Below are 13,103 nucleotides of genomic sequence, written 5' to 3' on the forward strand. Positions count from 1 at the left end.
TTTTCTTTTTCTTTTTCTTTTTCTTTTTCTTTTTCTTTTTCTTTTTCTTTTTCTTTTTCTTTTTCTTTTTCTTTTTCTTTTTCTTTTTCTTTTTCTTTTTCTTTTTCTTTTTCTTTTTCTTTTTTCTTTTTCTTTTTCTTTTTCTTTTTCTTTTTCTTTTTCTTTTTCTTTTTCTTTTTCTTTTTCTTTTTCTTTTTCTTTTTCTTTTTCTTTTTCTTTTTCTTTTTCTTTTTCTTTTTCTTTTTCTTTTTCTTTTCTTTTTAATTATTTTCAAGCATTAATATTACTGAAACTACAAATTCCCTTGTTAGAGATTGTGAGGACCCTGAAGTTTTCACTTTAGTGATATTCAAAATATGGTTCAAAATTCTCAGCACACTTTCTGTCCCATTGACTTAATTCTGTGTTTCCCTCCCAAGATCATGTATTTTGTCAGAGGGACTTCTGGCTATGTAGCTGGGGATGTTCTAAATGTCTAATTGGACATCAACAGAATACCAAAAAACTGGCATTGTTATTTGGGCAGAAACAAATTTGTATCAAAGCAGTGCTAAGAGTGATGATAAATTGCACCAGCATGTTGGAAATGGAAAACAAGCCCAGTACTTTGTAAACATTTGAAAGCAAAACTTCAAAATGAGAATTCTCTATGGAAAAGCACTGCAGATATCATGCCTACTGCTGATTAATCTGTAATCCTATGAATTTCTGGTGAACTACAATAATTTCTTTGCATGAACATATTCTGTACTTTCTGGTTTAAATAGAATTTTTGACAAGGGGAAAAAAAGCCTGGCACCTGCAACATAAAGTGTGCAAGAGCGAGAAGGATCTTAGAGGATTATTGTTCTAATCTTCTTTCTTAAAAGTAAATGGTAATGTAAGTAGTATTGTTTTATCTCCAGCATGGGCAGAATTGGCCCCTTTTGGGCCCTTAAACCTATTGTCTTTAAGGTGGTGTGTTTTGTCTTGAGGAGGAGAGTAGTAAAGCTGCAAGTCTGACAGTGTATGTTATCACCCAGATGGAGCATTAGAGAGGTATTCATAAAAACTGAATTTCACCTGACGAGGTTTATCACCCCAGATTTCCTCTACAGACAGAAAGAGATCTGCTTTAAATCACCCCCTGCCAGAAAGGCCCCTCTAGAGGGAAGCAAACCCCAGTGACTACTGCTGCCTTTTCTCCTTCTGAGTGTCCTCCTGGTTGCTCAGTTGTGTTCTAACCTGCTCTGTTTCCCAGATACTCACACACAGATATTCACACACACACATACAGATATTCTGATTACTGAATTGCATGAAATATAGTTCAGCCCTGTAATAATGGCCAATCATACTCTGTTTATATGGATGATAAATCTCTGTCCCACAGGTGTTCATCCTTCTCATGATGTATAGTAAGGCTTTAACTTTTATCACAGTGGTTAAAGTATCCAATTGCATGAATGGGTTTGGGTAAAGAGCTTTTAAAATGTTGTAACTCAAGCTCACAATTTTTTACAGCTTTCATATCTTCATTTTGCTCTGATTTGCATCCATGGTCCAAGTAAAAAGAGTTTGCTGAAGATAGAGACAAAAAGTAAAATGATGCTGTACAGGCAACCTTGAGTGTGCGAGGCTGGAAGAGACTTTTGCAATCCAGATTTATCTAATAACTATAGAGGGGTTCATAAACTAACCCCACCTGGGCCATAACTGTGATAGTGACTTTTAAAAAAACCAATTATGTTTTTGTTTCTATTAAACCAGGTATTGCTGAAAGTACCTGAAATCAGAGCTTATTCAATACTTCGAATAGACTTTTTTCTCTTCTGCAGAAATAGGTTTACAAGACCAAATTAGATTCTGGCATGATTAATGCATCTCACCAAATTCTTGCAGAGTAGCAAATTAGTTTATAGTGATTTTCTTGAAAACAAATTAAACGGCTGCACAACATCACAAGAATAGAGATGTTTTTCATAAGATATGGATAAATGATTCAATGGAAGTGAGATGTAATCAAACTGAAAATGTAATCCAAATGTTTCAAATATTACTGTCCATTGTAGAAAAATATGTAATTACTTTCATTTTAATGCATGATGTGTAATATACAGTGGCAGAGCGGCAAGGAATTAATCTGCATGAGATTTGCACATATTCTAAATAGATTATTTCTTTTTAGGTGTTTTTATTATCGTTCCATTTAAAACAATGTGACAAGAAGATTTGACCTCAGTTTGCACCAAGGGAGGTTTAAATTGGCTAATAGGAAAAACTTCTTCACCAAAAGGGTTGTCAGGCCCTGGAAGAGGCTGCCCAGGGAAGTGGTGAAATCACCATTGCTGGAGGTGTTTAAAAGATGTGTATGTGGCACTCAGGGATATGTTTTATGGGTGGGTTTTGCAGTGTTAAGGGATGAACCCCCATGATCTTAAGGGTCTTTTCCAACCTAAACAATTTAATGGTCCTATGGTTCTTGTGTTCCAGGAGAGAACACAAGTTGAGAAAAGAGGTGGGAGAAAAAAGCTTCAGTGCATCAATGTTAGATTGCCCCATTCCATTACTGTAGAGTCAGCAGCTTCCCACTGGGTCCATTTCACCAGGACACTGTTTGAAGCATCCCAGAGTGCATTGTCACCTTCCCTTTGTCCATCCCAGAGTGTGTTGTCACCTTCCCTTTGTCCATATCCAGAGAGGCCAAGCAGCCCATGCTGGCTCTTAGTCACTGCCAGGATTGTTGATTGGCACCAGATGTTGTACAGACCTGGATTTCAGACCAAGCTACGGATATCTCACTCTGAAAGGGAAGGAGAACTGCCTGATTGCATTAAAAAAAAAAAAAAAAAAAAAAAGAAAAGAAAAAAAAATCCCTACTGGCCCCATGGAATACAAATATTTCACACAAATATGTAGGGCCATTTCCTTTTCACAATGAGAAAAATTGGGAAAGGATGAACATTTCTTCTAAGAGCCTTTATTGTATAGTCTGCTTTTCCCACAAACTGACAGCAGGTAATTTATAAGTCTATTCTGGGAATAAGAATTTTGTAGTCCCTTATAGATAGCCCTTATTGCTAAATAGCAAAGGTGTAATAAAAAGGAACATGGCATCTTCTCTCTACTGGTGTGTGGCTATTTAATTCCACACTATCGTTATTTGGTTTATTATTGTTATGGTTTAAGCTCTGTCTCGTATTTTACTTATTTAATTAAGTTATATGCAAAAGAAAAGGAAAACATACCTCTTGGCCTCTTGGCTGTCTTCCCATCTTGCAAAAATTATCATTGAGAAAAAAGGATGGGGTTACTTGCCCAAAGTAATTTCCTAGTTAGTTTAGTTTGTTTAATATATCTTTCCGAAAGTAAGAGTGGTGTCAACTTAAAATACACATTCATGCACCAAACAGGAAGAGAAGCCCATAAAAAGACTGTGAATTTGAGGTGCTGTCAGCTTGTCCTTTTAAAAATAATCTAATTCAAATAAAAAAAACATGCTATATGACAGGCTATGAAGACACTTATTGTTCTTGGCAGATGCTTATGATTATTTTTCTCTGTGACTAAGTCTGCGATCTCTGGATACTGTCTAGGCACACCTGCCAGATCAGGAAACACAGATACACATGAAGGATTTGACTATTTTCTGACTTTGAAATGAACTTAGATCTGTTGTGTTCTTCTAGCCATACACAGTCTTGAACTTCAGATGACTCTTAATTTTTCTCCTGGAAAGTACTCAAGTATCAGGTTTGTACTTGCTTAGGAGGAGGCTCTGTGCACCACATTTTTAAATACCAAATTTTGTTCTGGTTCTGTTTTATGTGCCTTTTGGGTATCTCCCAACATGACTTGATCCATAGCAGAGGAGTATGCAGCACAAAGAACAGGCTGGCCTTTTCAGTCATGAAAATGAAGCCTGAGTTGATCTGCTTGGAGACAGTTTGGTTGAGAACACAGGAACAACCAGAAAACTGTGAAACTATTGCTAAACAACTACTGAATCTGACTATTTGTAGCACAGTATCTCATAGAAAGTGAGAGAATTTCTTCCATGAGTACTGAGAAACACTGCCTAGTAACAATCTTTTGGAATGTTATGCTCCTTCTAGAATATTATGTTCCCCCACTATTACAGATATTATAATGAACATATTTTTTTCTATAAAGAATAAAAGTGTGCATTCCATAAACATGATAGTCAATGTGATCTGTTTCTTTAAATTAAGCAGTAGGTAATACAAAACTTCATTATTAACTGGGAGGATTGTATATAATTTGTGTGTGTGTGTGTGTGTGTGTGTGTGTGTGTGTGTGTGTGTAATTGTTACATAATGGCATATTTATGTTACATTTTACATAATTTTGGTATATCTATATATGTGTGTGTGTGCATATACCATTAATTCACAAATGATATACACTGTGTACTTTTCAAACAGTATTTTTATAGACTTGAAACATTGATAAATGGCCGAATTCATTAAAATTCCCTACATTATAACTGGTAGTTTTATTGATGAACATGAAATTGCCTCCACTGGCTTCACTGTGTGCTATAGTAACTTTCATGAGGCACCACAGTCTGTGATTCTCATCACTTAGTGTATCTTCAAACAGCTCTGATCCACTTCTACAGACTTCCATGGACAATAAGTCTTCCACAATGGCAATATTTTGAGTAAGAGATCTGTCCAGTATGGGGTGAACATGTACAGTAATGCCACTCTTTAAAGAATTAACAGGTGGAAGGAACACAAAGACTTGTGGGCACTGAAAGGTGAAACTGTGACTTTAATAATATAGTGTTTACCCAGTCTTTTCTGTTTAAGTCTCTCTGTATGGCAGCTGGCATTTTATTTTCGTTGCTTAAAGTCACCTTAAACAATGACTATAATTTTGGTTGAAATGTCAAACAAATCTAATTGATCTACCTGACTCGTAGTTATTTTATTGTCTTCAGGTTTCTGAATGTTCTGATTCTGCATAACAATGATGTGTAGAAATTTAATCAAATTAAGACATCTATCCAAATGTTATGTCTGAATAATGCATATTCAAATTGAAAGGAAACATTTCCAGTTACCTGCCTAACAACGCATCTGAGGTCATTCTCTGTTCCCTTACTTTTAACAAAAGAGATAGTAAGAATTCCATGTATTTCTCATTAAAATGAACAATAGAGGAAGGGAAAAAAGATTTTAAATATGCACACCATTATGTAAGACTAATTTTTTCAATGTAGGGTTTTTTTTTCTACTTTTAGAGATAGTGTAGCCCTACATCAGTTCAAATGTAGTTGTATACAATCAGAGGAAAAATGCTTAAACATCCCAGCATGGGTATTTCCATTTAAATCTGATTACAGTGAAATAAAACTGTAGCTATTAAAGGTTTAGAAGAACTACAAATACAAGCAGTAAAAGAAGACAGTTAGTAAATGAGGTAGTAAAACATTTCAGCAGGGCAAACAGTTTATAGCACTCAGCCTTCCTGCAGCAGACTGTGCTATTCACCACAGACCCGTGCACTGCTCCCCGAACTGCACTTAAACCTGCAATTAACCTTTCACGCCTAATGAAGCTGTTTTGCTGCAAAATTAAAATATATAGCACTGCCTGTTTTTACAGAGACTGGGAGGAGAGCATCTCAGAATGAATGACTTTTTCAGATGTTCTTGTTTGAATGCAGGACTAAAAGGCTGTTTGTATATAAACTGTGAATGCGTTTTTCAAGGTAATCTCATTTGATTTGCTGTATTTTATTCCTCTACTTATTAATAGTTTTGCACTGTTGTAAAAAAAAAAAAAAAAAAAGGAAAAAATTCACACCCCAGTAATTTTATGATTAGAGACTTCCTGAGAATAAACTGTTACCATTTAACTTCCATTAGGAAAGACAATAGTTCTGCTAAAGATAACCAAGTTAATATTGCTTCCTCTGGTGTTTTCTTCATTGTGGATTCAATTATCACTTGCAAAAATACACTTTCCACTTACAATTTGACTGAGCTCACTTCTTAATGACTTATGCATACATATGCTTAAAACCAGCTAGAGGTTGTCTGTGCTGCAGAGAACTAGGTCAGGTTATTTCTATAACATTTAGTAGAAAAACAAACTAAATTTAAAAATAGGGCTGGTTCTGCAACTAGGATTGAATTTCCAGAAATTAGAGGTGATCCGTTGAGTCTCCACGTGGGATCCTTACTGATTCCACTGTTCCTTTCTGCCATGTTGCTCAAGATCAGAAGCAACCAGAGAACCTGTACTGATTTGGAAAATAGAAGTTTGGATGTTAGTTAGGATAGTTAAACAGCAGCATTCAGAGAAGGTGAGTAAATGTAATAACTTAGGAGTTCAGGTAATGCATCTAGAGCACTGTACAATTTACAGTTCCAACATCAATGATTGTAAATGTATTCACATTTATTATTTAGATAAAAAACCTGTAACATCGAGGGAATGTTTTGGTTTTGGTGGGTTTTTTTTAATGAATATTTAAGCCACAGCATTTTCTTCTCTTTTATTTTGATGTAAATTCTCCTTGCTCAAAGTGTCTGTGCACAAGCTTGACTTGGTAAATGAAATTCCTTTAGACTGCCAGTCTGAAATAATGAATTGTTCCCCCACTTAATTGTATTGCTTTGATAACAAGGAACTATGCTGGGTGTAGAGAACATAATAAATTAATTTCATCAGATGATTTGTGTGACATTTTGAAAAATGATCTTCTGTAGTGACCTGATTTTAATAGAATTCTATCAACATGCCAGTACATCCCAGTATGCAGTGTTAGACCTAAGGATTCCTTTTTGTTAGTTGTTCTGTTGAAGTTAGCTTAATACATCCAAATATATTTTTAAACAGCTTGTTAAATTAAAAAATCTGTTTACTAATAATGCTCCCTCTGTTTAGCATACTTTTTCTAAGCCTAGCTGTTGAAGATGGGATAACATGTAAGCAATCATCAAAATGTTATTTAGGTTTTATCCCTGAAATTGTTAATACCTCAGTTTACTGCTTAAGCTTTAAAGGTGCCTCAAAGATTTCAACAACTTAATTTGTCAAAGTCCAATTTTAAGCATCACTGGCTTATGCCATGAAATATTTGTGTATGTGAGAAAACACAACTTGATTAATCATGGCTCTTACATATCCTGAAATGTATCAATGATAATTGTACTTAGCGTTTTCCAGTATCATGCATTTTTAAAATCTGGATACACATTAATCAACTCTTACAACTCTTTTGTGATTTGAAAAAGGTGATGTTACCAGTGTGCAATAGCATAGATTTTTCAGGATACTGGAAACCTGAACAAAATCCGACCATATATCTTATATTATGAAAGAAGACTGTAGCAAAACTTTTTAGTGAAAAACTATTTTTGCACAGGTTCTTAGTAGATAAAGCCTGTAATGAGGGATTGCATGAAAAGTATTGTAAAATTGGAATCTGTGTAATAGATAAATTGAGTTTGATATTGGCTTGAGATAAGGAACAGAGGCTGCCTGTTAAACATGGTTTCTTTGGAGCATGGTGGTTATTGGTTGGAGAATGAAAAGTTTTGGGCTGCATGGAGAACCAGCACCATCCTTATCTACATTTTGGGTATATGTAGATGGGGTTTTTGTGATTTGTGTGCAGTAGAAAGTACAAATGATGTGAATACTCCTAATCCATTTGATTGCAATATCACCTGTGTGAATTTAAAAGCCTAGAAGTACCATGTATTAAGTGTGTTAGCATTTTTGAAGTCACTAATTTCTAGAAAGGGTACAGTAGCAAAGAAATGGAAGAGTAAATTCTTAAAATATTATCTTCTTTAAATTCTTAAAATATTAGCTTTTAGGAAGGAAGCTGAATGAAGAGTGGCAGAGGTCACTTGGTCTAGTCATCCTGGAGGAGACTGAGGGGAGACCTCATTGCAGTTCCAAAATTCTCATGAGGGGAAGAGCAGAGTCAGACACTGATCTCTGCTCTGTGGTGATCAGTGACAGGACCCAAGGGAACAGCCTGAAGTTGTGTCAGGAGATCTTTGGGTTGGATATTAGAGGAAAATAGTTTATCTGGGAGGTGGCTGGCACTGGAACAGGCTCCCCAGGGCAGTGGTCACAGCACTGACAGAGTTCAAGAAGGATGTGAACAATGCACGTGGTGGGGTTCTTGGTACTCCTCTGTTCAGGGCCAGAAGCAGGACTTGATGATCCTTGTGGGTCCTTTCCAACTCAGAATATTCTGTGTTCCTATGATTCCTAAACATGTTGGTCTATGCCCTTGGCAATAGCCTGTTAAGATTACAACAGGTCATGAAATATCAACAAATTAACCAGAAGCCAAAACAGAAGAGTCTTGGTGAGTTGAAAACATTTATAATTTACCCAGGCCATCATGGTTCACTACTTGTTTATAGATCTGTGCTTTCTAGAAAGATATTTTCATATCTTTTTGTGTTAAATATTAGCCTCTGGATATTCCCCAAAAAAGAGGCATATATATTTTTTTTTTTGTAAAGGCAAATATTCAGGGGCACAATGTTATCCTACATACAGTTTCTATTTCTCTCTTATTTTCTGATTTGATGTTTTTATCAATTTCTAAATGCAATGCACATACATTTAATATGAGAAAATTCATGTCAGAAAGCTTCTGGTCCACATAACCAGGAAAATGGTCATAAAGAGAGGGCATGCTAAGATCACACAGCAAATCAATAAGAGACACAAATGGAACTCAGTTCTCCTTATTTCCAGTCTGGTGTCTTAACTGCATTTTTTTCCTTCCACTGTTTCTTCACTGTTACCAAGTAGCATTTAAGAAAGTGAGAAGTTGTTATCTGACTTTGAAATGAAACTAATCATTTCTGGGAAAGTGCATAAACTTGCCTTGAAAGAAACCATCACGCTGCTCTGGAATTCTCAGGAAAGCTGAGCATTACATTTTGTTTTTCTTTTATTTATCTTACAGGTCTTGCAATTGCAAGTGCTCTGATAGACATTTCACAACAGAAGCCTGCGGACTGTAAAGATAAGAGTTCAGGAGTCAGAAATCGAAAGCATCACCTTTCAACACGTCAAGGAACTTGTGTCTGAGAGTCAAAAACTACAACTGTATATTCTGTAATGTTTTCTTTTTAAATGGCTTCCATTGAAAGCTATACTACAGCCTCAGTTTTTATGGAGGCAAATCTATGGATGAACACATGAGGTGCTGTGCTCTGTTATTGTCACACAGCCTGCTACCCCCAAAGCAGAACAAACTTGTGGTAGGTATGAGCCTGCTTGATGAGCTTCAAATAGTGAATCCTGGTATCAGCAAAATACAAAATAAAATACCGACTATTCTTAATCCTGAACATATCAGAGCAGGGAAAATCCTTGGACAGAACTAGGAAAAATTCTACCTTCTTTTTTTTTTTTGTAATGTAGAAACAAATTGTATAATCGAAAGCGGAGCAAATTCCAAGAAGCTAAAGGAAATTTTTGTATAGCTTAATGTACCAATGGGAATTGTACAGTTCTTTCCTTGTAAGTGGCATTAAGATTTCTTTCCAGCAAGCAGGAACTAAAGAGAATCATTTGGATTTAGGTATTTTTTTGTCATTGTCCGGAAGAGGTAGGCAGCTTTTGAATTTAGCAAAGATGTATCCCAAGAACACCACATGTAATATTTGAAAGATAATTCTGTGAAATACTATGATTTGAGCATTTAATGATTATTTTTCTTTATATTAAAAAAAAAAAAACCTCATAAACATAATTTGGGCTGCAGAAGAGTGATGGGTGGGCTTTTTTTTCTGTACCTCAGAGTTTGTCCTGAATTAGGGATATTTTACAAAGAGGGTCCTCCATGCCAGCTAAATGATCAGCAAAATTAATTGAGTATGGAAAAGCTGCTTATTTTTTCCCAAGAGATTCTCCAAGATTGTCAATCTAAGGAGAGTTGAACATGCTGTTATTCGACCTGTTCCCGTTTCAATATTGAATTCTGCTAGTATCTATATATTGTCCTGACCTGTAAGCAGAAGAGATTAATCCCAGTCAGCACTTTGGCTCTTGTTTTTTATAACAAAGTATGGATACTTTTTTTTCTCACAAATCCAGAATTTTATCTCATTGTCACTTTAGTGCCTGTTAAGGAATAACCCTATAGAAATAAATAAGTGTCTAAAAAGCCATCTTGCTTCCAACAGTAGTTGTCAAATCCAACAACCAGTATGGAACCTCACATAACCAGTACTCAACAACAAAAAGCAGATGAAAAAATTTCCTTTGTGAAGGACTTATGTCCTTTGGGGGGCTCAGTAACCACAACACATAACCTGGAAACCAGCTTTAATGGCCCTTAGTCTTTTTATTTACTTAAAATTCATGAACATAGAAAAGAGTTGAGTAAAATGCTAAGGGGCAGGTAGCAGATGTGTCATATCCTCATTTATGCGTTGCACACTGACAGAGTGTAATATGAAACCAGTAGTTTTGTACTTGTTGAAAGTATAGTTTCTCAACTCCAAATTTGCCACCATCCTAGTACAGGAGAGTGATACAGAGGTATAAATGTCTCATGTAATGATAGACTTTTGGTAAATATGAAAGATATAAAAAAGATAATTGATGTTTACTACTATATCTGTATTTTTATGTTCTTTTCATTTCAGAAAGATGATGACATTTTACTGTTTATAGTTGACTACATAGTTACTTGCATGCCATGGTGGTGCAGTAGCAGTAATAAAACCCTGTTGTGAGTTGTGTTTATTTCCTAAAGCCATTCATACATAGAAGTACTCAGCTTAATTTGGATGAGGACTAAATGTAAAAATAATTATTGAAAAGGAACAATTGTACAGTATGTAGTTATATCTTATACAGGAGTTGCATCTAACCATGACTGCTCTATTGTTTTGATAAATTATGCACTTATGAATTATGGTATAATTATTTCTTATACTGGCATGATTGTTTCAGTATTTTCATATCTTAAAATAAGATTATTATCTTTAAAAAATACCATCTTGTGACTTTTATTGACTATTCTGACCTCATATAATCTAAAACTTTAAAAATTCATTTTTTAAAGGTTTGGTAGAGAACTTTGAACCAGTGCTACTTAGCCTAGTGAAAAAATTGTCCTTTGCAAACAACCCTTTCTGCCAGTTTTAAAGTTAATCTGCTCAAGTGAATATAAACCGATGGGACTGGTTTACATGATGCATACACCTAGGAAAAAGAAGGAGCCACTTGTCTGGAATGTATTCCAAACTCTGTGTTATCCTCAATCTAAGCATTTCACATAAGAAGTACACAGTGTGTTTTGCCCAGAAAGACCATCCAGTCCTCTAGGAGAGTGTTGACTGTGCTCACTCATACAGGATTACATTCCTCTGTATCTCAACCAGAGTTTGAAACATACTTGAAAATCAGGTGTGAGTTTTAAAGGGATTAAAATATTTTATTGTGGCACTGAAGATAGGCAAATAGCGATCAGCCATTTTACTGTGTTATCAGGTAAAAATGTTATATTACTGAACAAGAAAAGCATGTTTGTCATGGGATCATTCAGCATTTCCCTTCATTCTGAGAATTTTTTTTCTGAAGTATCTTTCTTCTCCAGGATCCCTGATTGCATGCAAATTAGTAATTCATATAACAATATGAATTCATATAACAATAAAGTAAATAAAAATACCTATATATTGGCGACACTTAAAAACAAAAAGTTTGCAAACACATACCAAAGCTTTCTTTTTGGAAGGTATAAATAGCATAAATGTCTGATAACTACATTTTGTTAGTTGTTGACAAGTGCAAACTTTTTGGTGATGACCAATGTACATCAGATGAGATGTTTTATGAACGGTCCCATTATGATTGTGTCAAGAAAAGGCCATATTTTTTTTAAACCTTGTTGTCCAATTTAACTTTGGAACCCTTTCTTAGAGTTAGAAAATGTTGAATGGCCTCTTTTACTCTTAATGTGATTTATATTGGATGAAAAATAAGTAAGTGCTGTTCTGGTAAGTAAGGCCCAGTGAAGTTCTGATTTTCAGGATTCAACCTTCCCCTCCTCAGCCTGTGGATTCTGCTGAGGGAAATCCAGCAGCTACAAATTATGTTCCAAATATGAGATGTCCCTGGCAACATGGGTTTAGTATTTCAGTTCCTCTTTCTATTTCTGTATTTATATAAAATCCTGAAACTACTTGAAATGAATTTGCACACTTCAGAATATTTGCTTCTATTAATTATATTCCTATGAAATATAATAAAATGTTTGTTCACCTGTTTAAAAAAAAAAAAAGTTATCAGTATGTTGCCACTATTAAAATTATTTAATAAAAAAAGGTCAAATTTTTGACATGTTAAGGCATGAATACACCATTAAGGAACATTCAAATTCATCTGATTTGAGAATTTTTGTATCTGGCTGCTCTTTTTATACATAGAGTTTTCTCTTATCTTCCCAAATCAAAAACATTTTGACAATTTCAGATCAAGGTGTAGAATTTGTTATGTGTAAAATGTGTAGCAATAATTATTTTATAAATAATTTAATGTAGAGGCTGGAATCCTGATGATAAGAATTTTAGTTTGGGATCACTTTAACAGATGTTAAATCTTCATACCTAATAACTTTCTTGGTATTCATATAAATTACAAAATCATTATGTACCTAATTTCATTACCAATTTTTTAAAAAGCATCTGAAAAGTTTCTTGACAATAAAGAAAAATTCTCTGTTAAAGGTGATTTACAATCCCTCTTTTTTATAAGCAAAGTTGTGCTCTTCAGAATGTTTGACATTACTGGGGAAAATTAAATAAATTAACTGTATTTTTTTAACTCTCTAAGGTGCAGAATTACCTGAAAAACTTTAGTTTGCTGATTCTTATTTCAGATCTAGAAGAAAATGTGGAATATCCAAGGCTATTTTAGGTTCTTATAGCAAATAATTACAAGCCTAGAGATGCCTGCAGGTAGCCAGAACTTCCCATGCTGTCTTCAGTTGTACTTCCTCATTAAATACTAACAACAGAGGACAAAGATGGCAAAAAAAGTCCCTGAACAATTTGGGCTTGTATAACTCAGGACCATATATATGTTGTTTCAATTTTTCCT

The 13,103-nt window shown here is 34.7% G+C and overlaps 1 protein-coding gene across 2 annotated transcripts in view; it reads left to right on the plus strand.

Annotated features, from left to right (window-relative positions):
• ATRNL1 (attractin like 1) overlaps positions 1 to 12,835 on the plus strand; it is a 431,352-nt gene extending 418,517 nt beyond the window's left edge. For both annotated transcript variants that reach the window (XM_021537269.3, XM_021537270.3), the window contains one exon: positions 8,953 to 12,835. In XM_021537269.3, the coding sequence (XP_021392944.1) occupies positions 8,953 to 9,077 (125 nt within the window). In that variant the 3' untranslated portion in view covers positions 9,078 to 12,835. The remainder of the gene's footprint in view (positions 1 to 8,952) is intronic.
• Positions 12,836 to 13,103: the final 268 nt, after the last annotated feature.

This window comes from Lonchura striata, chromosome 7, assembly GCF_046129695.1.
Source record: "Lonchura striata isolate bLonStr1 chromosome 7, bLonStr1.mat, whole genome shotgun sequence".
In the NCBI taxonomy this organism is placed as follows: domain Eukaryota; kingdom Metazoa; phylum Chordata; class Aves; order Passeriformes; family Estrildidae; genus Lonchura; species Lonchura striata.